At 54.4% G+C, this 24126-nt stretch overlaps 1 protein-coding gene across 4 annotated transcripts in view; it reads left to right on the top strand.

Moving 5' to 3' along the window:
• The first annotated feature begins 3754 nt into the window (after nucleotides 1-3754).
• Nucleotides 3755-24126, top strand: part of GRAMD4 (GRAM domain containing 4) — an 87976-nt gene continuing 67604 nt past the window's right edge. The window contains exon 1 of one of the 4 annotated variants that reach the window (XM_036760854.1): nucleotides 3755-3827. In XM_036760854.1, the coding sequence (XP_036616749.1) occupies nucleotides 3799-3827 (29 nt within the window). In that variant the 5' untranslated portion in view covers nucleotides 3755-3798. Of the gene's footprint in view, nucleotides 3828-13715; nucleotides 13758-15320; nucleotides 15388-22635; nucleotides 22657-24126 lie in introns of those variants that run through there. The other 3 variants (XM_036760857.1, XM_036760852.1, XM_036760855.1) reach the window with 3 other exon arrangements.

Raw genomic sequence — 24126 nt, 5'->3', positions numbered from 1 at the left:
CCTTCCCCACAGGTCCAGGACACATCTAGGTGGAGAAAAATCAGCAGCCCTGAAAGTCACTGCATGGATCATTTGCATATAATTTGAATAAGGTGCCCAAACTTGCTGTCAATGCCCTGGCAAGTTTCACGTTAGAATAATTTAGGGATTCCCTGGTGGTTTCCATTTTTTAATAATTTGTCTCTTTTTCTCCATTTCTCTGCTAGCTATCCCTGACCTGGAGCCCTCATGCCCACTGAGGGGAGACAGTGAAGGCAGTGAAGGAAGCAGCTAATTGGAAGAGCTGCTGAAAACACTGTTTGCCCAGGTTGGCAGCCATCAGACTTGGAAGCCTCCAGAGCCTTTCAGCCAGATGCTCGGAGTCACCCCTGGTGATGAGATGGAGCTAGAGCTGAGCAGATGCCTCTGACCTTTGTCCTGTTATCTAAATGCTGCCTGACCCCTGGGAACCGACAGCGGGTGAGAGCAAGGAGGGACCTTAGAGCATAAGACACAGAACTTCGGAGACTGACAGGTTCTTAGAACACACTCAAAAAGGATTTGGAACTGGGAAGGACTTTAGAACAGAGAAAACAGAATGTCAGAATGTGAACAGACCACAGAACACAGAAGATCAGAGCTAGGAGGAACTTTGGGCCTAGAACATAGGATGTCAGAGAGGGAAGGAACATTAGAACACAGAACACATGTAGCAGAACTGGAAGACTTCTTTCAACACAGAAATGTCCACTCTGGAAGAAAGCTGAGAACAAAGAATGTCAGAGCTGGGAGGGAGCTCAAAAGAGAGAGTGGCAGAGCCCAGAGATGTGGCCAGAGGCAGCATCAGCCTCTTTGCAGCTCTCTGGTACTCCAGAGGCAGATCTTTTGTGCCACTTATGTGCACATCTTATGTGCCACTAAGTCCCACCCAGGGGACCTCCTCTTCTCATAGCCAAGACCTTGGCATCCCAGTCTCTGCCAGCTGAGTACACAAGCTCTGAGCAACCCTGCCAGGCTAGAATGGCTTGAGGTGAGGCCTGGGTTCACCTGGGAAGGTCTCCCAAGAGCCAGTACAGCTGAATACATGGAGGCTTGTCCCCAGAAGGCTGACACTATGTGGTGAGTTTTTTAGCCACAGGAACCCCTGAAAGACCATCTCCCATGGCATGGAGGGGCCTTTCACTCCCAAAGCACTTTCCTCCCAACTCCTGCAGCCTTGCTAGTCCCATTTTACAGAAGAGGAAGTTCACAAATAGCAAGCATCCCAACCAAGGTCACACAATCACATAAATATGAATAAGAAACCACCTGGTCCCCTCCTCGACCTGCTCCCAGGCAAGCAGGGGAGGTAAGGCACCTGATGAGGAGGCTACTCGAAGGCTGTCTCTGGTGAGTGTATCTGTGGAGAGATAGAAGGAAGGCTGGTGGAGGCACCAGGGATGCACTGATGGTTTTGGGCTGGGCCTTGCAGAGGAGGGAGCTGGGATGGGGTGGAGGTGGGGAGGATCCAGCAAAGGAAGCAGAAGGAGGAGGGCCAGCAAACAGAGCAGTCCACTTGAGCCCATCTGTGGATGGGGTGTGGGGAGTCAGGAAAGGTCAGCAGAGGCCAGGAAGTGGAGGGCTCTGCCTTGGGGCAGAGATACCATCAGAGCTAAGACAGAGTCCCAAAGAGTACAACAATGAATTATTTAGTAGAACCCATGGTAGTCTCTAGTGGAGCCCCCCAGGGATCCGTCCTTGGCCCCAAACTGGTGAGTGTTTACCTCAAAGATTTGGACAAAGGTATAGACAGCATGCCTTTCACAGTTGTGGGTAACGCTGTGGCTGGAGGGATAACAAATGTCTTGGATGAAGGAGCCAGGACTCAGAAAGATCTCAACAGGTGAGAAGACTGGGCTGTCTCTAAAGACCGTATTTAATAGGAATGAATGTAAGATTCCACTTTTGAGTTACAAGAATCAGTTCTGTGAGGACAGGATGAGGGAAATACAGAGGGACAGCAGTTCACATAACAGAGATCTTAGGGGGTTCCACAGACTTCTTCAGGTGGATAAGAGCCGACAGTATGCTAGGGCTGCCCCCAAATTAACAGCATTCCTTAACTGAGAGTCAGGGCTTCCAGAAGGAAGCAGGGCTGATCAGCCTGGATATGAAGAGACTGGGAGGGAGGGGAAGGGGAGCTGGGAAGGCCTGAGAGTCTTTGAGGGGCGATTATCTCACCTCCTGTTCTGGTTGGGCCCAGAGGTACCACCAGAAGCAGTGGAGAGATTCAGGCTCAGTGGGGGCTGGTGGGAAGTTCCTCTCTTCGGTGAAGGCCTCTCTGAGGTCCGCCTAGCCTGGAGATGCTCAGAAGGGGAGAGGCCCAGAACAGGGAGGCTGGTCAGAAAGCCACCACCAAAGCGAAGGGGGGTTCATGAGGAGAGTCTGGGGGCAAGAGGAACCCAGAGGAGGGAGAGCTGAGGTTCCAAGGACCGTGACAGAAGAGCCCAGACCCGTGGTCTGGTGGCTGACTAGGGAGCTGGGGAGAGGGGGAGATGGGGCTGGACTTTTGAGCAGGGTTCTCTGTACCAGTGATGGAAATAGGGATTGGCCTGGCTGAGCTGGTCCCCAGGGTTCTAGGATTCCAGGTAGGAGAACCCAAGAATTTTACTTCTGTCTCTGTGAAACCCCCAGTCAAGCTTCTGGTAGCCACCAGTGCTTCGGGGTGTCTGGGGGCTCCCCAAGCTTAGCCTTGCTAAATCCTTGGTCACTGAGTAGTGGAAAAGTCAGGGCAGGCTGTCTCCTGGGAGGCCCGATCTCGTCATCGCGGCTTCGGCTCCCGATCCCCGGGGGCAGGAGCAGGGCTTCCAAGGAGGGGTACCTTGGAGAGCTCCCGCCCCTCCCCCCTCCCCCCAGGCCGGGCTAGACGAGAAACAAGGCTCAGATCTGGGGGGAGCAGGGCGATGTCGGGCGAGCCTGGGTTTGGGGGCGCACTGGGGGGGGTCGGGAAAGCCTGGGTCTCGGGGGACAGTCCTGCCCGGCTGCGTGGGTGCCCATTAACATCCTTGCCTGGGGGGGTCTCCAGGCCTGCGAGGGTGGTGGGGCCTCCCGTGGCACGCAGGGGGGCCCGGGCTCTCCTTCTGGTCTCCTCCCCCGGACCCTCGGGCAGCCTTTGCCCCGGGCTCGCTGGGGCCCACGGGGGGGGGGGGGGGCGGGGGAGCGCGTGCGCGCGTGCGCGCCCGACCCCTCCGAGAAGCGGGAGACTGATGGGGGAGCTGCGAACACGAAGGGGGCGGGGCGCACCCTCGGCCCCAACGCGCCTGCGCCGCCCCGCCCCCGGCCCGACCACGAGAGGCGGGGCCGGCGGACTGGAGGGCTGGGCCCGGGACAGGTGGGGCGGTCCCGGGCAGGGGCGGTTCCTCCCCCCTTCCCCTGGGCTCGCCGGGCGCGGCCCCTTTAAGGAGAGGCGGCGGGGGCGGGCCAGGGGGCGGGGCGGCGGCTGCGCGGCTCGAGCCGGGCCGGGCCGGGCAGCTGGAGGCCGCGGGGCGGGCGAGCGGACGGGCTGGGCGCAGCGACGAGTCCGCGGGGACCCTGCTGGCACGCGGGGCTGGGCCCGGCCTGGGCAAGAGCGCGGAAGGCGGCGCGGGCGCGGCTACTCTCCTCGGCTGCTGCTGCTGAGGCTGCTGCTGCGGGGCGGCGGCGGCGGCGGCGGGCGCGGGGCCGTGCGGGGAGCGGGGGCGCCGGGGCCGCGGGCTCGGCTCTGCTTGGCTCGGGGGGGGCCCCCGCCCCGCCCCCCAGCACCCCCCTCCCCGCAGCCGCCGCCGCCGCCGCCGCGCGTGAATGAAAGTTGGCTCCGATCACTGCGCAGGGTAAGTCCGCGCCGCCCCCCGCCAGGCCCTCCGTCCCCGCCGCTCCCAGCCCGGCCCACGGGGGTCCGGCCCCTCCCCCACGGGCACGCACGTGGGCACACGCGTGGATGGAGGGGCCTCGGCCCGGAGCAGGCGGGAGGGCGCAAGCCCGCCTTGGGGGGCCACAGGCTCTGCCCTGCTCCCCGGGTGTGCGCGCAGGGCTCCCAGCCTCGAACACTACCCCGGGGGGGGGTCAAGGAACCCCGGGGGGCCCCAGCGCTGCCCTCCCCGGGCCCCCGAGACCCTTGTGCGCCGGGGCTGAGGCCGAGGGGCCGGGATCGGGCCGGGCTGGCAGCTGTTCTGGCCAGGGGCCTTCCAGGACCCCCCCCCCCCGGACTCTCCTGGCCCAGGACCCCGCCCCCGCCAGCACACTCCCCTTCCCCCCCCCCCGGCCAGGCCCCCCCCCCTCCCTGACGGACCCCGCAACCTGGGCCGGAGAAGGGGCAGCCGGCCAAGTGAGGGGGGCTCATTAGGAAGAACTGAGGCAGGAGCAATGATTACGCGTCTGCTGTTTCCTGGGCTCTGTCCCCAGGCTGGACAGCTACCCGCTTCCCCGGGGTCCCGTAGCTCCGGTTATCCGAGGGCGCAGGTGGCCGGACAGCGGCTCGGGTCCCGGGAGGCCCGCATGAAGGGGGTGCTTTTGGGGAGACTCGGGGGCGAGGTGCGGGCCCCGGGAGCTCAGATGCAGGACCAAGGGGGTTGTGGTCCTCAGCCCCGATTTCCTTGGGTTGGCGGCCTTCCCGACTTTGCCATTGCGCCGGGTACCTGCTCTGAGGCTCGGAATTTTGGAGTGAATCCCCAGGAGTCAGTAAGCATTTATTAGGCACCAGCTGTGTGCCAGGCAGGAGCACGCAGAGGAGGGTGAGTGGCTTGCCCAGGCCGCATCAGAGGCAGCTCTCGAACCCAGGCTGGTTCTCTGTGCCTGTTAGGCTGCCTTTAGGTTGAACGTATTAGCTTTTGGTTTCCCTCCTCTCCCTGTGAGGGGAGTGGGGAGGTTCTTTCAGACAAAGGAGTCTGGGCAGGCATCCTGAAAGAGGCGGCCTTTGGGCTGGTCTTCAGTGGGAGGGGAATGTTCCAGGTCAGGGCAGAGCCTGGAGGCAGGACAGCCAGGCATTCTGGGCACAGGGAGAGGTGTAGATGGGGCCCTGCCCCCAGGCCAGGCAGAGCGGTGAGCACCCTGCTAGAAGGAGGCCAGGGTTAGGAAGTGGAGGAGGGTCCTAGGCCCTTTCTAAGTCATTTAGAGAAGAATCACAACCCTTTTGAGTGAGAAGGTGATGGCTGACCCTGAGGCCAGGCAGGGCTGGGGAGCAGGGGCCAGGGCAAGCCCCAGGGCACAGGTGACAGACAGCCTGGGGCCTCTTAGCAGCCTGAGACCACGGGGTGAGAGCACTCCCATCCCAGCTGCCAGGAACTCATAGAGCCCTCCACAGCTTCCTCTTGGGTGAGCCTGGCCACAGAGCTGGGAGGGGGAAGCAGGCCAAGGCTCTTGTCTTCTTCGGGCTCCTGAGGAGGGAGCAGAGGCCGGAGTCCCCAAGGGAGCCGGGATAGAGCCAGGCCTGAGACTTTCACATCCCACCCTGGACGCTGCCCATGGGGGGCTGAGGCTCCTCGGAGAGATGGAAACAGGGTCAGATGGAGGCAGGGAAAGATGCCCGTGTGGCCTCGCCGAAGCCCTGGGCCTGATGGCTTTGCAGAGACCAGTGGAAACGTTCTAGGAACAGGGAGATGGTGGAGCTCGGAAGGGACCTTCAGGGCCTTCTGGTCCAATGTTCTTACTTACAGATGGGAAAACTGAGGCCAGGAGAGGTCATGGGACTTGCCCAAGGTCACTCAATGGGAAAGGGCTGAACAAAGATGGATCCCTGGCCCCCAGCTGACTCCTCCACTTTGAGTCGTCATCAGTCCCAGTTTCTGAAGTGCTCTCAGACCCACCGAGGACCTTTCACGGTGGGTCTCTGCCCGGGGAGGCGGAGGGGCGATCCTCAAATGGGGATGAACAGCCCCTGGGCGCAGAGAGGGGCAGCGGCAGGCCTTATCTCTGAGGCTGTGGGACACTCATTGTTACAAAGTGATCTGCCAGCCTTCCTTTTGACTTCGGTAGATACATGATTTCCTAAATGTGGGCATCTGCCTCCTCCGCTGGCTGGAACGGACCCTCCTCCTTTCTTCATCCAGGGAAATTCTGATCAGTGTTGTCCTGTGCCTTGCACATAGTCTGCCCAGAGCCCTGGGAGCCTTCCCCTTGGCCTTTGGGATGCCACCCATGCTCAACATAGAACTGCTCCAACTCCTTCTCTAGGCATAAATAGCCTTGATAAAGGCATTTTTAAAGTCCGGTTTTTTCAGTGAACAAATATTGTTTTTCTCTCCCTTCTATTCCTCACCCTCAAAAAAGAGAAAATTCTTGTAATAAATATGCACAGTCAAAGCAGACGAATTCTTGCCTTGGCCGCATCCCCAAATGTCTCTTCATCAGCTCTCTGTCAGGAGGTTGGGAGCGTGGCTTACCAATAATGAGATCGGTCCGAGTTCTGGCTAGTGCTTTAGAAGCATTTGTTGCTGGAGTGTAAATGGTTCACCTGGTTCTGTTCATGCCACGAATCTTGGCTCTATTTCTCTGAAGCTGTCCCTTCCACAATCTTCTATGGCTCCCTGTTGCCTCCAGGAGAAAATGCAATTCCCTCTGCCTGCTCCAACCTTGCTTCTACCTTTCCTCCCTTAGCTCACCTTTCTCACCCTTTTGTATAGTGAAATTGGGCCACTGGCGGTTCTCTGAATTTGGCACTCCCTCTTCTGTGTTGGAACAGTTGTGCCAGGCTGGGGAGGGGGGCTCCCTCCTCAGCTCAGGGGCTGCTAGGAAGCCTTCTCACATTCTTTCCCTCCTTCCTCAGGTCACCGAGCATATCATTTGTTTGTCTGTAGGACCTGTTCCGAATGGTGGAGGCCTTGTTTGACAGGCTGTCCATCTAGCAGCTCATCTTAGTTTGGGCTCTATGTTTCTCATCCCATTTGTTTGTCCTGTGTGGATGGTGAGACTCATTTCTTTCCCAGTGCTGTGAGTTTCACTGAGGAATGTCCTGGGAGTTGGTGCAGGGTCTGTTGTCCGAAAATGGGAAAATCTGGAGAGCAGGTGCTTGTGGGGGAGGGGGAGGTGGCTTGCCTGTGACAGTGACTGCCCCAGCCTCTGTGGTGTGCAGCTGTTACAACCACATCATGACGTCTCATGGGATGTTGCCTTAGAGTGGACAAACATAAAAGCTTCTTGCGCTGCTGCCTTAGAAGCGTGCTTTCCCTCTCCAGGTTATGGTTTCTGGGGTCAGGGGAGAATGTGTTATCTTGTGAGGAGAATGTAAAAAGAAATTGTCGGTGTCCGTGGGGATGAGGAACAGTGTGGTCTTTCTACCCAGGGCAGCATGGGGTGGGGAGCTTCTGCCTGGGTGACCCTGGGCCAGTCACAGACCTCCTCAGGGCTCATGGGGGCTCTGAACCTGGGAGGAGAGGAGGAGGTGCCGCACTCTGATGGGGGAGCCCCCCAACATTCCTCCAGCCACCTTGTCTCTGTCTGGCATGGACATAGCAGTCAGTGTCTTGTGCCCTTCATCAGCCTGGGAGCTCCTGGAGGGCAGGGCCTGGCTCGATTCTTCCCAGTATCCCCAGGGGTTAGCCAGTACCTGGAGGCAGCCCAAACCTTCCTAGAAGGTGCTGGCTCTAAGGGCAGAGAGGGCATTCTTTTTTATTTCTACCCTTCTCTGACAGTTTCTTTATCTGGAAAACGGGGATAGGAATGCTTTTGTTGTCTGCTTCTCAGGATTGCTATAAGAGACACTGTGATTTAGTGGGTAGGGCACTGGCCCTAGAGTCAGGAGACACTCAACTTTGAATCCTGCTTCTCACAGTGACTGGCTGTGTGGCCATGGGGAAGCTGCTTACCCACTCTGACTGCATCCCATAGCTTACAGCGGCTGGCCCAGTGGGGAAGGGAGGAGTGGCCACCCTGTCTGACCCTTTCCTCCCTTTCCTCATGACTCAGGCCTCCTCAGAGCCTCGTGTGGTGCAGGCCCAGGGCTGGTGCTTGGTGGACAGACAGAGAAGCCCCAGCCCCTAGTGCATGGAGCTTCCAGTCTAGTGAGGGTCACAAGGGGAGAGGGAGAAAGCTGAGAAGGGACAGATCACTTTCAGCTGCGGCCCCTCCCCCCAGGGGGCCTGGGAAGGCTTCATGGGACTAGAGAGTTGGAGCCGAGGGACCTGAGGTATCATTGGAGCCCAAGCCCCTCATTTGTCAGAGTAGAGAACCTCTGCCTAAGAGAGGTCGGGAGGAGGCTGGGCCGGCCTGCTTCTCCCTCCCAGGAAGCTCTTCTCATGGCCACCATGAGAGGTCCACAGTGTCCCCAGCCACTTTTTTTAGGAGCAACCTGAAACACTGCCAGTGGCAGGAAGGACCAAAGGGGCCCAGAAGGGACCCTAGAATGGTGACTGTCAGAGCTGGAAGGGCCTGAGTACAAGGAATGTCAGAGCTGGGAGAGGCCTTAGAACAGGGGATGTCAGCGCTAGAGGGGCCTGAGAACAGGGGATGTCAGGGCTTGGAAGGGCCTGAGAACAGGGGATGTGAGGGCTGGGAGGGGCCTTAGAGACCCTCTGGTGCAGCCTTCTCGGAGAGTTTGAGGCCCAGAGAGGCAGACTGGTCAGCCCAAAGGCCACACAGCTAGGCAGCAGGTCAGTTCTCCCTCCTGCAGCTCCCCTTCCAGGGCCTGGCTGGAGCTCAGCTTTTCCTTATCTCTCAGTCCGGCCTTCCTGCGATGCTCAGCTGCAGCTTTTTGGGGGTTTGGTGCTGAGGGGTCTGATATGATGACTCAGTGACAGGCTTCTTTGCCGACTGAGACAAGCTTTGAATGAAGAAGAAAGCTGAACCAAGATCTCTTACCCATCTCTCTGACTGTAAACTGAGGGGTGTTTCCCCTCTTAGGGAGAGCTGAAGCAGAGGACAGCAGAGCAGCTGCTGTCTCTGTGGTCTGGACTCCGGGCCTGGGGGCAGGGCTAGGTATCTTCATGCCCCAGGGATAACAGCATCTCCAAGTTTTCGGGCAGGGATGACTGGGAGGCTGGTGGGGCTAGGAATGGGCTTAGGGAGCTTCCCATGAATTCTGCCAGGGAGAAGGGAGGGAGCTGGTGCAGACTGTGTCCTCCTGGACCTGACCTAGGACTGCAGGGCCACTGAGGCCACTCCTCCTAGGCCAGGCAGAGCTGAGCCTGTGGCCCTGAGGAATGGCTGGGTGGGCTTCTCCCCAGCGGGGGATGCATGGAGGGCACCAGCCAGATGATACAGAAGGCAGCTTCTAGGACCGAGGCCTCGGCTTTCCTGGGCTGCAACTACTGACCAAGTTCTATTCTCCTGGACGAGAACATTGTACAGACCCTTTGAAGTGGCTCTGAGGGAGGCTGGGAGCCTTGCAGACCAAAGGAAAATCAGCAGCTTACAAAGGGGGTGGAAGTGAGAGGGAGGAAGGTTTTTTATCTCAGCATGAGATCTTACTGGCCCAGAGAAGAGCATCGGCCTGAGCAGGCAGCCCCTTTGAGGATGGGCCAGGCAGCCTCATCCTGCTTGGCCCCAAGGACAGGACTGGAGTGATGGGGGCAGGGCCCCAGAGGAGAGCTTCAGCCTGAGCAGGCAGGCTCCTTTGAGGATGGGCTAGGCAGCCTCCTCCTGCTTGGCCCCAAGGACAAGACTGGAGTGATGGGGGCAGAGGCCCAGAAGGGAGTGCTGGCCTGAGCAGGCCCAGAGGCCAATCAGGCTGGGTGCCAGGAGAAGTTTTGTAGCCATTAGGTGTGTCCCAAGGTGGAACAGGGTCTCTAGGGAGGGAGTGAGCTCCCCATCATTAGAGGTCTTCCCCTTCATGGGATGCTTCAGGTAGGAGGCAGCATGATGTAGGGGAAAAAGCCCTGGGGCTGGAGTCAGAGGCCCTGGCTGAATCTCAGCTCTGCCACTACTTCATCTGTAAAATGTAGGGGGTTGGGATAGATAACCTTGTAGGCCCCTTCCAGCTTCCAAGAGAAGGTGAGGAAAGAAGCATTATTAAGCACTGACTGTGTGCCAGCCTGTGCCGGGCACTGGGCGTTTGATCACAAACAAAAGCAAGTTGGAGGGAAGAGAATGCCCAGAAGGGCTGGGGGTGGGGATGGGCCAGGTGCCAGGGCAAAGGCCTGGCTGGAAGGCAGAGAGCAGAGCTGGGTGGGCCTGGGCCCCTCCTCAAGACGGAGGCCCCAGAAGGAAGAAGCCATGGGGGAAGAGAGGCAGCCCCGAAGAGGTCCTGGGGCGAGCCTGCCATGGAGGCCCAATGGCCGAATCTGAAAGCCAGCCAGAAGCAAAGCCAGGAGGGGCTGCCCCTCCACCCCATGGAGGAAGGGCTTGTTCCATACTGGGAGCACCTTCTGAGTCAGAGACTTGGGCTTCCCCAGGGTCCCCGGAAGCACTGTGCTTGGAGCTTGGGAACTTTGGTCCCGGCTTCCACCTCCCTTTAGAGATTTCAGCTCGGCAAAGAAGAGTTCTTCTAGATGCTGGTCCAGGCAGCAAGCATTTATGAAGCGCCTTCTGTGAACCAGGTGCTGTGGTGAGCGTTGACTTTGTTACTAGCAGCATAGCTTGTGGCCACTGACATGGAGTCAGATGACCAAGAAGAGGTGGGTTGTACGAACTTCTCACAAGGCAGAGATGGCCATTTGTCGATGGAACACAAGTTACAATACTCATTAAAGAGGCTGTGAGAGGGAGGGCCTCAGAGCCTGGGAGGCCTGGGTCCAAGGGCTTCCTCTGTCTGTCTGGCTCCTCCTGGCCGTGGGAACCCCCTCTGTGCACCAGGGGACTCTCCTGACCTTAGGGGCCAAGCTCCCTTGGGAGCTGGGGTTCACTTTCTCAGTGAAATCAGAGACCTGGCCCAAACTCTCACCTGATGCCAAACTTCCTATGACTCAGAAGCACAACAACTTTGAGAGGGAGGTTGGGCCAGGCTTTGTAATGGCCGTCTGATGGATGAGAGAGCCATCACTCAAGGTAAGATAGCTAGTCTATGGGGCAGAATTAAAATTTGAACCCAGGGTCTCTAATTAATTAGGATGTAGGATCAGAGAGGAGGCACCTGAGAGATTATCGAGTCTGCTCCTCTCATTTTACAGACGTGGAACCAGAGGCCCGGAGAGAGTAAGTGGCCTATGGGTCCATAGTTTTTGAGCTGGCTGAGACCTTGGAGATTATCTAGACTTTTCCTTCATTTTGCAGATGGGGAAACTGAGGAACAGAGTGGTCAGTTCAGTCTTCTTTCTATTATGCTGAGCTGCCACATTAAAAACAGTTGGAATGAGCCTTCATGCTTCCTAGTCAGAATGGCTTACCTAATGATTCTGAACAATTTGGCCCCTGAGGGATCTGGGTATCCTAGGGTTTAGACCTGGGGCCCGAATTAGAAACCATCCAGTCTGACACCTCCATTTTACAGAAGAGGAAACTGAGGCAGAAAGGGCTTGTGGAAGGTCTGGCAGTGCATCCCCTTTCAATCATTTTGGAAGCTAGATTCCTCATCCTGGGCTATTTTTTGCTCACAGAGTTTTCTGTTGGGTTGTTAAGACTCGTTCAAGGAATCTCTCTCCTAATTAGACATTAAGGCTGAGAGCCTTGAGACAGCTCAGTCCTGGCATATAGGAAGCCTGCTTGCAGGACTTTAAGTGGATGAAAGAAAGGGCCTCACCAGTTTTAATCCATGCACTATATTTACTCGATGGAGAAGCACCGGTTTCTAGCAGGTCCCTGGAGTGCCGGGGCCAAGGGCGAGTGTTCATACTGCTATCGATAGAGCATCTATTTCAGATGTGGGGGGCGGGGGGCTTTTAAACCTCAGCCTAGCTAAGCTCTGCAAGTGCTTCTCATTGGGGATAGTCATCAGCACAGCTTCAAGGCCTACAAGGCCCTTCAGTCCCAATGACCCAGTGACATCTGGAGGTCCAGTGCTGCTATCCTCAGGTTACAGACGGAGAAGGCGCTGGAGGAAGCACACCTCAGCTCCCAGGGAGAAAGCTGGACGATACTACCAGCCCTGTCATTTTACAGATGAGGAGACCCAGGCCAGGGTCCCAGATGACTTTCCCGAGGCTATAGAATTCTTCTCCGGGCTTTCCCACCAAACCTACACTGACTGCCCGAACCGGGGATGTGTAAAGATTGGCCAGAACTCCATCCAGCTGCCGTATGTTGAGGACCTGTCTTGTTCTGGAGCTTCCTGATGGATTTGTACTGCCATTTTTTATTTTGACATTGCCTACACTTCCCTGATTCTGTTCCCCCTCCCTTCCATTATGGCAAATCATTTTTTAAGAGGAAGAAGAGAAAAAAAATTCAGTAAAACCAATGAACACCTTAAAAACATCTGGCTTTATACGTAACATTTTGTTTCCTTGGGCCTCTGCTTGCTTCGGGGGTGGGGGCGACGTTGATGCCTTCTCGTGTCTCTTTTTGGGGCCAAGCTTCGTCGATACATTTTCCCAACGTTGTTTGGATTGTTTCATAGCAGTGGTGATCACTTCCCCCTGCCCTCCCCCCATTAGTTACTTCATTGATTGTTTTCCTGCCTCCGACTGTACTTTGCATCAGTTCATGACATTCTTGTGCTCTTCTGTGTTCATCTTGCTGGTTGTTTCTTACAGCGCAGGAATAGTCTGTTACATTCATGGACCACAGTTTGCTAGCCATTCCCCAGTCAAGGAGCATCTACCTTGTTTCCAATTCTTTGCTGTGACAGAAAGTGGTGCTATCAATATTTTTGGTGTCTAGGAACCCTTTCTTTTGGTCCGTGGCCTCCTTGGGATATGTGCCTAGCTGGAGAATCTCGGGGTCAAAGGGTATGTACATTTTAGTTACTTGATTTGCATTTTCCCAGAATCATTTTCACTGATTCAGGATTTCACTGACAACACAATGGTGTGCCTAGCTTCCCCCAGCCCCACCAACATTGACCATTCCTGTCTTTTGTCCCTGGTGCCAGTTTTCTGGTGGGAAGTGAAACCTGAGGCTTGCTCTGCTGCGCATTTCTCCTCTTCGTGATGTGGCACATTCTATCCTAAGGTTGGCATTCACTTGAGAACTGTTCGTATTTGTTGACTCCATCTCTTTTGGGAAATGGCCTTTGGTCTCATGTGTTTCTCCTGTTTGCTTATGTATCTGGAAAGCCAGACCTTGATCAGAGATATTTGCTACAAAGCTGTTCCCCGAGGTGATCGCCTCCCTTCCTTCTTACGCCAGATGTGTTCATTTTCTCTGTATACAAGCTTTCCAACTTCGTGAGGTCAGAATTATCTATTTAATCTTTTGTATTAATTGCCTCCACCCCTTGTTTGGCTGGGAATTCATCCTCTCCCCATAGCTATGAGGAGTACACAGAATAGGATCCCAGGTGACCCTGGACACAACACCCGGCCTTCTCCGTAAAATGAGGGCCTTGGATTCCGCTCTCTATATGGTCCTCTCCAGCTCTAATTCTTTGCTCCTGTGAAACACCGGGTGGCAGAGAGAACTAGCTGCTATATCTTGGATGGAACCTGCTGGTCCTTGATGAGAGCCGTAGGTGCAGAGGGGAGACCAGCTGCCTGGCCTGTGCAGTTGGGGCTCTCTCCACCAGGCCCAGGCTCTGAGCTTTGACACCCTGGTCTGTCTGGGCTCCTTCCCCCAGCCCAGTGGCTTTCCCACACACGTCCCCCACAGAGAGCATGTGAGTATTCTTCTGTTTTCTCGGAGCCTGAAGACAAGGAGGCTAGCAGCGGACACTTGGCCAACCTCCCAGGCTGTTCCCCCAGACCTCGTGGAAGCGCCTACTGCCTCAGGAGGCGTCCAAGGCCAGAAGGTGTTGCCAGGTGAGGCCTCTCTCCTGTGACTCAGCGGGCTCCTTGCTGGAGAGCAGGCCAGTGTCCTGGCCTGCCCTAGGCCTGCTGGGCTGGGATATTGAAGCCAGCAGATCCGATTCCAAGGGCAGCCAAGGCCGAGGACAGTCACTGGATCTGCCTGCTTATCTCCTGCCCAGACCCAGCAGCAGATGAGGAAAACAGGCTTGGGCTGGAGTGGGGGGGGGGAGGGGAAGAGCTGGGCTACGATGGGCCCTAAAAGGCCAAGCCTTCTCCTCTTGGTTCTGTTCACCTGGCCAGGCCCAGGCCTTGCTGCATCTCTCCTCTCTAGCAGCCTCCCATCCCCCGGTGCCTCGTTGGCCGGCGCATTTCTTGCATGAAGCTGTACATGCATGTTTGGTGTCTCTGTCAGAGGGTAAGGGTCTGACTGCTTCTAACAACACCCCTGTCCAGAGGGGATGTCTCTCCAAGAACCTGGGAAGCCTCCTCCCTCTGCCCGGGGAGGCTCAGCCTTGGGCTGGTTCCTGGGCTCCTTTGGTGTGTGGGGAGGTCCCTGGGCTTAGAGCCAGGGGCCTGCCATTCTCCTGGGAGTCACAAAGACCCAGACTCAAGGCCTGCCCCTGACACTTGCCAGCTGGCCTGATCTTTAGGAATCTCAGGGATCTCTCACAGGCATCTCTACTAAACTATAGACAGCTGGAATCTGGGTCAGCAGTCATGGATGGATACTGGCCACAGGGACCCGGGGTTACGGCCAAGAAGGGAACAATCCCTGCCCTCCAAGGGCCTGCATTCTTGCAGGCCTCCTTTTGTTCACCTGTGAAGTGGGAATGATACTGTTGCATGACCTCCTGGTAGAAGATGCTGGAATTGGGCAGGTTTAAAAGATGTTTTACTTCTGCTTGTGATAATAGTTTAATTTATGGGCAAGTCAGTTTAAAAGCTCAAAAAAATAAAAGCTGGATATTGCAGCTAACTGTCTTCCCAAAGGGCTGGGGAGGGGCCTAGGAACCATTCCCCATGCAGGATCCGTGGAGATGATTACCTCCAAATATTTGAAGGCCCCTCTTCTGGCCTTAGTGGGCAGGGCTCAGACCCACTAGGCACTGGGAAGAAGAATTGTCAGGGAGGCAGACTTTGGCGCAGTCCAAAGGGCTAGTGTAGAGGTGGTGAGCTTCCTGTCATTCGAGTCTTGGAGAAGAAGCTGATTGACCGACCATCTGTTAGGATATTGGCAAGGGTACAAGTGATTGGGGGGTTCCCAAGGTAGCTTCTGAGGCTCTGTCCACCTCTTGAGCGTTGTATTGGTAATTAAGGAGGGCTTTTAGCACTTATTCAATCTAGAGCCCTTGAAGAGTTTGGCCTTTGTTTCCTTGATTAAATTAGGAGACCTTGATAACCTCCTTGCCTCAAGGGAAAGCCTAGTTTACATGGGTTTGAGTGACATGTTTGTGACATCAGAGGCTTTTAAGTCATGTGGGTGAGTCACATGTGTGACTCACCTTTGACCCTGAACAAGATATATAAACCCAGAGTTTGGAGTTCTCCCTTGAGGCTCTCACTGCTGGAGGAGTGTTGGCATGGGACTCTGGGCATCTGCTGTAAGAGCCTCCCGCCTCACCCAGATGTTGATGGTTTCTTGGTAATTATGAATTGTATTTGGTCTGTTTATAATCTATGTTTGTAATTTGTATTTGCTCTGAAGTTCAGGGTGTTGGCTTTTCCCCCTGAACTAAGTGAATGATATTTGTATGTTGGATTGAAGTAAGATTGTTAACTCCATAAGGTTACTTCCTTTAGTAAAGCAGATCAAAAGAATCTGTGCTGGCAGCGTCCTTGTTGGGCTTGTGTTGGTCTTTCACCCCGACAGCAGCTGCTAGCCCAATTGTTGCAACAAGTGTCCAGGGCTCTGGTCGGCCAACTTTGTATCTGAGATGGCTGGTGTAGAGTCCTGAGCATGGCACCATGCATGGACCCAGTCACTCACGCAGGCCCTGAGCCCCTTTGGGCTCTTACTGCTCATCAGTGGAGACCTCAGGGCGCTCAGCAATCTGCTGTTGAGGTGGCTAGGCTTAGACTAGGGCATCTCATCACAGCCCCTGATACTGGCATTCCTGGGGGGGGGTGGACTTCAGGTGGGGAGGAGACGAAGACATAAACCCACCCACTCCTCTCTCCCTCTCCTACATGCAGCCTTCTGTGTCCACTTAGTCTCTGCCACTCTGTCTGCAAAGCTGACTCTGTGGCCTCTTCTTGCCTTTGTCCCACCCAAGGGCTCCTTCTGCCCCCCATTCTAACTCCAGCATCCCGGATCGGTCTTGTGGAGTCCTGAACGACCAAGGTGTGTCTGAGCACACAGCTGAGCCACCTTGGCTGGAGACTCCAGGCTCTGCCCCATGAGCCACAGCGCAGGATATGTGACAGAACAGTTAGTGAGTGACCTGGAAGTCAGGGGCAGCTTGGCTGGTTTGGGACCCAGACCTTTTTATTCTGCATTTTAGAGTAGGCGGGCCTGGTCCAACTTCTTCATTTTACAGAGAGGGGAACTGAGGCCCAGGCAGCTTGGGTGATGAGCCCACAGGGAGTTGGAATTCTAGACAAATGACTCAGGGACCCTTCTTTTAGCAGTCCAGTCCTAGTGAGGACCTTGTCAGCTCAGATCTTTTAAAGAGAAGGTAGATGACTCTAATTTGGGTATGTTTTAGAGAGGACTTCAGCTCAGATGTGAGTTGGACTAGGTACCTCTGAGGTACCTGGAATCTCAGATTTGGGGATACCAGGCTTGAGGGGCTGATCTTATCTGGCCAAGGGAACATACATGGGGTAGGGGGAAGAGACAGAGATAGAGGGGAGAGGAGAAGGAGAGGGGAGAGAGATGGGGGAAGGGAGAGGGGGGAGAGAGAGGGGAGGGAGGGGGAGGGAGAGAGAGAGGGAGAGAGAGAGAGAGAGAGGGAGGGAGGGAGGGAGAGGGAGAGAGGAGAGGGAGGGTGAGAGAGAGGAGAGGGAGGGAGAGAGAGGGAGGGGGGGAGAGAGAGAAGGGGAAGCAGCATGAGGCAGCGGATCAAAGAGCTTTCGGTTTGCATGAAGAGGGTGTGGGGTGAGTCCTGGCTTTGCTATTTCCTATCTGTGTAACCTTAGACAACTCGATTTCCCAACTTCACTTGCCTCCTCTGAAAGAGGAAGGGCTTGGACCAAACGATCTCTGAGGTTCCATCCAGTGCCAGAGCTCAGCTGGGCTGTTCCTAGTGTGCCGTGGTGGCGTATTAAGAGAAGCTTAGAATGTTTCATCTGGAGGGGCCTTAAAACAGAAAATGGCTGGGAGGGCACTTGGAAGCGTCCCCTCATGCCTGTCTCCGGTAGCTCGTCCTTTTGTCATCCCCACTCTGCCCCTTATTTTGAATCTCTCCCGGCTCCTTCCCTGCTGCCTGCAGACATCAATAATAAATGAACACCGAAGTGCCTGTCATGTGCCAGACACTGCCCTAAGATGTACCTATGACTCCGCCATCCTCAGACATCTCTCCCTTGACCCCTCCATCCCCACTAACTATTGTCCTATATCTTTTCTGCCCTTTGTAGCTAAACTCCAATCAGAGCCTCCACTTCCTCTCCTCTCATTCCCTTCTTAACCCCTTACAGTCTGGCTCCCAACCTTACCATTGCACCACAACTGCGCTCTCCAAAGTGGCCAACGATATCTTAGTTGCCAAATCAGATTGTCTTTTCTCAATCCTCATTCTCCTTGGCATCTCTTGCAGTCTTCAGTGCTAGTTGGTCACTCTCTTCTCCTTGTTACTTTCTCCTCTCCTGGTTCTCCTCCTACCTTTCTGAAGGCTCCTTCAGGTCACAACCTCTAACCAGAGGTGTCCCCCAGGGGTCTACCTGGGCCCTCTGCTCTTCTCCCCCTAGACTACTCAGTTGGTGAGGTCATTATCCCCCATGGATTTAATTATCATCTTTATGCTGACTACTCTTAAATCTGCGGACCTCCAATCTTCCATCTCCAACTGCCTCTCAGACATTTTGAACCAGATGTCCAGTTGTTGTTTAGTTCATGAGTCATGTCCAACTCTCCATGACCCCATTTGGCAGAGATATTGGAGCGGCTTGCCATTTCTTTCTCTAGCTCCTTTTACAGATGAGGAAACTGAGGCAAACAGTGAAATGACTTGTCCAGAGTCACACAGCTAATAAGTGTCTGAGGCAGGATTTGAATTCAGGTCCTTCTGACTCTATCCACTTTGCCACCTAGCTGCTGGGATGTCCAGTAGATATCTTAAACTCAACATGTCCCAAACTGAACTCACTGTCTTTCCCCCTAAACCTTCCTACCTTCCTCTCAGTCCTCCAGGCTCCCACCCTAGAAGTTATCCTGGATTCCTCACTATCTCTGGATCTCCACATCCAAGCTGTTGCCAAGGCTTGTGGATTTCACCTCTGCAGCATCTCTTGTCAATTTCACCTCTGCAGCATCTCTTGTCAAGTTCACCTCTGCAGCATCTCTTGTCAATTTCACCTCTGCAGCATCTCTTGTCAATTTCACCTCTGCAGCATTTCCTCTATATTCTCCTGTCTTTCCTCTGACCCCCACCCTGGTGCAGACCTTCATCCCGTTACCAACACTGTCACCTCACTACTGCAGTAGCTGCTGGGATGGGAGACGAAGCATGGTTTGCCTGCCTCAAGTCTCTCTCCATTGCAGTCCATCCCCCATTCATTCACGAAAGTGATTTTCCTAAATTGTAAATCTGTTCATGTTGTATACACCCCTCAATAAACTTCAGTGGCTCCCTATCACCTCAAGAATCAAATGTTGGGCATTCAAAGCCTTTATAACCTGCCCTCTCCTGCCTTTCCTGTCTTTTTACGCCTCATATCCTGCCACATACTCTTCAACCCCGTGACCCAGGCCTCCTGGCTGTGCCACCAACAAGACCCTCCAAACCTTCTGGGTGTTTTCTCTGGCCATCCCCCTGCCTGGAGTTCTCTCCCTCCTCATCCTGCCTCCTGACTTCTTTGGCTTCCTTCAAGTCCCAACTAAAATCCCATCCTCTACACTACAGGAAGCCTTCCCCAACCCCTCTTAATTCTTTATTAATTATTTAATTCTTAATCTAATTCTATTAATTATTTCCCCTTTATCCTGCTTGTTTGTACATTTTTGCTTGCTGATTATCTTTCCCATTAGATAGTGAGCTTCTTGAGCGCAGGGACTGTCTTTTGCCTCTTTGTATCCCTCGTGCTTAGCACAGTGCCTAAGGCACTTAATGAATGTCTATTGACTGACTGAACAGGGGATATCAGAGCTGTGAGGAAACACTTCTATATGACCTCAGGTTAACCTGTGCTATAGCTAGGTTGTTTGCCAACTTTGCCATGGGATCTACCCTTAACACCCAAGTAAAGGGTGTAGTGGAAAGAACACTGGTCTTGGAGTCTAGAATCCTGGCTTTGTTTCTTCCCACCTGAGTGAGCTTGGGCCAATCATGATCTCTCTGAGACTCAGTTTTCTCATCTATACAATGGAGCTCATACTGTGACGAGTCATCCTTCCTTCTCTCTCAGGGTGACAAGCATCCAGTGAGACAACACGTGAGTTGTGCACAGTGTCCTCTTTCAAAGCCTCTCCATCGGTCTCCATTGGGTCCATGGTGATCCAGTGTGTGACGTGGCTGGACACATTTCTCTACCTAGGTAAGGAAGTGTGTGTGATTCTTAACTGGCAGAAGGCCAAACTCTGAATCCGTGATGGGTGTGCCCCAGAGGGTGGTGTTGAAGAAAGGCTGTTTTTAAACTTTCCAGTAACTGCCCTGACAGCATGCGCTGGTTGTGGGCTGGAAGGCCCTGCCAGCTTTTGCCCTGGAGATGTGTTTGGATGAAGAAGGAAGGATGATTTTCTGTTAGAGTAGTGCTAGGTAGTAAAAAGGCTGCTCTAACAGAGTCAGATGACCTGTGTCGTCTTCCTTCTTCCTTGCTCCAGTCCATGCTCCACATGGCTGCCTGGTGGTCATTCCCAAAGCACAGCTGGAACCTCCCTGCCTCAGCAGCCTCTGAACTCCCCTACAAATGCCCTCCCTTCACCGTCTGATGACAGCTTGCCCTTCCAGTCTCACCATGCTAATTACCCTTCACACACTACTTGATGGAGCCAGACTGACCTATTTGTTGTTCCTTGTGCCTGATGCTTCATCTCCTGCTTCCATGGCTTTGCCCAAGCTGCCCCCTGCCTAGAATGCCCTCCTTTCTCACTTCTGCCTCAAGCATCATCTCTGCTCAGTTACCTCTCCAGGACTTTGCATTGAGTTTTGAATGGAATCGTACATTAACACAGGAATTCAAGATGTAACAACAGTACCAACAAAATCTCATTGATTTTTTTCTTCATTGCATCCAAAATGCCAGGAAAACGGCTTGTCAGAAATCAGGAGCCCTTTTTATTGAAAGACTGTTTACACACTGGGGCAGGAAGTGCAGAGGTCACCTGTGGCAGAGCTCTAGGCCCTCAGCATATCCCGAACTGACTTCCTTATCTCCTACCTCACACCATGCCCGGCCCCCTCCCCCACACCATGCCTGACCCCCCGTCACTATTTCCACTGTCCTTCAGTCCTTTGACTCTCACCTCTCATATCTAATTAGATCTCACCTGTCATATCTGATGAGTCACCAAGGCCTGTCATAGCACCTTTGAGATGTTTTTCCAGTCTGTCCCCCCTCTTTCTTCTCGCAGCTACCACCCTCTTAGCAGCCCTCTGCCACCCACCTAGCCCAGGCCAACAGACTCCTCACAGCTCTGGCTTCCAATGTGCCCTTCACATCGCTGCCCAAATAAGCTTTCTTGTGCATATATTTAGTCAAAATCAATCAACAAGCATTTTTTGGGCGGGGGAGCCTACTATGTGCCTGGCGCTGGAGGTAAAAAGGCAAAATTGAACCCCCCCCACTCCCCCACATCCACCCCTGCCCCCAAGGAGCTTCCAGAGGAGAGAGCGGGCACACAAATAAGAAAACAGAAAAGAGATACAAAGTAATCTCTCTGTGTTAATGTCACCAAATGGTGGTCTGCTAACAATGACTGAGAATCCCAGGGGCACAGTCCAGAAAGGGTCCTTGACTTAGATCCCTCTCTTTAGGTCTTTCCCCCAGTGTGCCTTGCTCTGCCCAGACTGTCGCTGAGTGTTTGATAACTGGATGTTGAAGGAACTCGCGGTGCTCATTGGGTAGCTCTTCTCCCCATCTTCCTCGGGATGTCTTTGTAGTGACTTCCGTGTACATGTGTCATGCCCGCCCAGCAGAGAGTAAGGTGCTTGTTTACATACTGATTTTTTGTCTGTGGTGTCCTCAGCACCTGGTGTGTGTAGGCACTCAGTACACGCTTGTTGGATCCATCTGAATCTCAGCTGGTTATTATTTCATATTTAACAAGACCCCTCCCTGTCCGAGTGAAAAGAGCACCTCCTCCATCTTGGAGACCACAGACACCGATGTTTGCTAGCTGTGGCCCCCTTCTCCAGCCTGTTTCCTCCTTTCTAAAGTGGGGCTCACAGACATTGCCAGCCTTCCAGAGCTGTTGGGAGGTCAGGGTTCTAGGAGCCTTCCCTAGTGCTAGAGCACTGGGGAGGGCCATCACCCACAGGTCCTGGCCACAATGCCAGGCACCCCACCTTCGTTTTCTCCATGTGTGTCATTGAATTAAAGGTGTCACAAGAGGAATAATTCACTAAATAAGCCTTTGCCAAATGCCCAATATGTGCCTGGGCTGGCTGCTCCATGTAGGGGGCTGGGGCACAAAAATGAAAACTCATCCAGCCCCTGCCCCAAGGGCCTTACAGTCTAGAAGTGAGGCCATGGCATGTCCATTAATGGAAGGTCAGATGTGATTGAGGCCCAGGACAGAGCTAGACCAAATGGTCTAGAATGTGGGGAGGTGAATGAGGCAAGGCCCCCTAGGTGGGGCCACTCTCAGTGGAAGGATTTCTGAAGCTGGAGATAAGAGAGGAGGCAGTACCTAGATCAGAGGGTGACTTAGAAGGAGACTGTGGCAGGCCTTCAGTACCATGCTGAAGAAGCTTGTTTTTCATCCTACCCGTAGTAGAAAGCCTTGGAACTGTTGTGAGCAGGGGAGCCACATGGGCACATCTGTGCCTTTAAAAGGCGATTTGGGCAGCTGTGTGGAGGATGGGCTGGAGAGGGGAGGAATGACTGAGAAGAAAGAGAGTGAAGGCCCGACCAGGGCCATAGCCCATGAGTGGGAAGGGCAGTGTGAATAGGGTGTCCAAAACCGTCCTGCCCACCCACCCTCCCCCCCCCCCCCCCCCCCCCCCCCGCCCCAGGAGGGAGGAAAAATAGTACCAGGGCTGACATTGTTTGCTTGAGGCGGGGGTTGTTCCACCCTGATATTTGGCCCAAGTTGCTGGAATTTCCATTTCCTTTAGGTATTTGGAGATTCCATTACTCATCTACAGAGACTCCTGTGGCCTTCCGGTCAGCCAGGCAGCTCTCTCTCCCTTCATCAAATTTTGGTTGCCAAAATAAGGGCCAGCATCCATGTGGAAAGAGGCCTAGGAACCACCCTTCCCTCTGCCCACCAACCTGTTAGTCTGGTCGAGCCAGGTAGGCCAGGAGGTGGCCCCGTCCTGTTCTGTGACTCTATTTTGGTGCCTGGCTCTGGGATGGGCCTGTTGAGAGCACCTTTGATGTTGGAGGTCAGGGCCCCGGCAGGCTGTGCCCACCTGCTTCTCAGGGTCCGGCCTTTGGCCCTCCAAGCAACTATTACTCAATCAGCTTGTGGTAACTGGCTCCCAGGTATGACTATTTCCAGCCGGTTTGCCTTAGTTTAATGTTTAAAAGACTGGGCTGTCACTGGGAGACTGGGAGCTGAAAACCATCGACTGTGGACACAGAGGATGTGGTAAGTGGAGCTTTGTGTGTATCAGCAGGAAAGGCAGTGTTGAAGGGATTCTCTCTGCGGCTTTTACTTAATGTTTAAATATTCAGGATCCAATGGTGTGTAGCCTTTCTTTCCTGGCCTGAGTTGGGGTTTGTGTGCAAGGTGCAGCTTTTGAGGGGCCTTTACTGCTTCAGGGGTCCTTCTATGCCTCCAGGGGTTCCTCCCTACCTGGGGGGCCTCGCTGCCTCGGGGGCACTTGCTGCCTCTGGGAGTCCTCAGTGCCTTCAGGGGGTCCTTGCTGCCTCCAGGGGCCCCTCAGTGCCCCAGGTTTGCTTAGTATTGTGTCTGGAACTCACAGGTGGGCTCTGGGGGAAGTATCAGATAACGGAGGGCTCAGGGAAGAGGCAGAAGGGCTATTTCTCTAATGCTCTGCTGGTGTGGCTGAGGGGGAAGTTCAGCTGAAGATACTTGGAAAGGCCTGAGCTTGTTTGCTTTCTGTAGTAAGTCCATACAATCTGAAGGACTGTTGATTCTAGAGACAGCGCATTAGGCAGCTGATGCCACCCTGGTCATCAGGAGCTCTGGGCTGGAATCCCAGCTCTGCCTCTGACCTGCTGCATCACTTTTAACAAGTCACTGGCCCTCTCTGAGCCTCAGTTTCCTCATCTGTAAAATGGGGGTGTTTCCAATATCAGAAAATGGCCTTTTTCCTCCTTAAAACATGATCGAAGTGGGAGGTGTTTGTTGGCCTTTATTCTTCTCGGGTCGTCGAGCTGAGCCTCGGGTTTCGTTATTCAGAAGTCTGCCATGGAAGGTGTGGACAGTTGGTCTGCCAGGCAGAATGGTGCAATGGGAAGGATGCTGGATTTGGGGCCAAGGGACCTGGGTTTGAATCCCAGCCCTCCTCCCAGGGGGCTGAAGTAGGCCCGTCTCTAAGGTCCAGAGAGCACAGGACCCAGCCCGGAAGGGTCTCGGAAACCATCTGGTCCAACACCCTTATTTCACAGACGATGAAACAGAGATGGGTGAGGCCAACGGCTTGCTCATGGCCCTCCAGCTTCTAAGTGTCAGAGCAGGGATTCAAACTGACTTTAAATGAAGATCAAGCAAACTGCTGCCCAGGTGGAGACCTTCAGGCCCAGGTGTGGTGGGAGGCCTCTTTCTGTTTCCAGGATGGCTGTTCTGGAAGAAGGAGGAGTGGAAGATCAAGGCAGGCCAGAGAGAGGGGAGGAGGAGAAAGGGAGGGGGAGAGAGAGCTTGAAAAATCAAGATGGACTCTGCTCTGCAGTCCTGTGGAAGGAGCTGACCCCAGGGTCCCCATCCTGGCCTGCCCAGCAGAGGCTGTGTGTGTGTGTGTGTGTGTGTACCTGCTATTAGAGTCTCTGCTGAAAACCAAGCCTTCAGATAGCATTGCGTGGACAGATGAAGGGGAGAGTAGAGTCTAGAGTGAAGAAGCTCTCTGATATGATTTTTTCCCATGTTAAATCTTGG

The sequence above is a fragment of the Trichosurus vulpecula genome, chromosome 5 (genome assembly GCF_011100635.1).
Source record: "Trichosurus vulpecula isolate mTriVul1 chromosome 5, mTriVul1.pri, whole genome shotgun sequence".
NCBI lineage: Eukaryota > Metazoa > Chordata > Mammalia > Diprotodontia > Phalangeridae > Trichosurus > Trichosurus vulpecula.
This window is presented reverse-complemented; position numbering and strand designations above follow the sequence as displayed.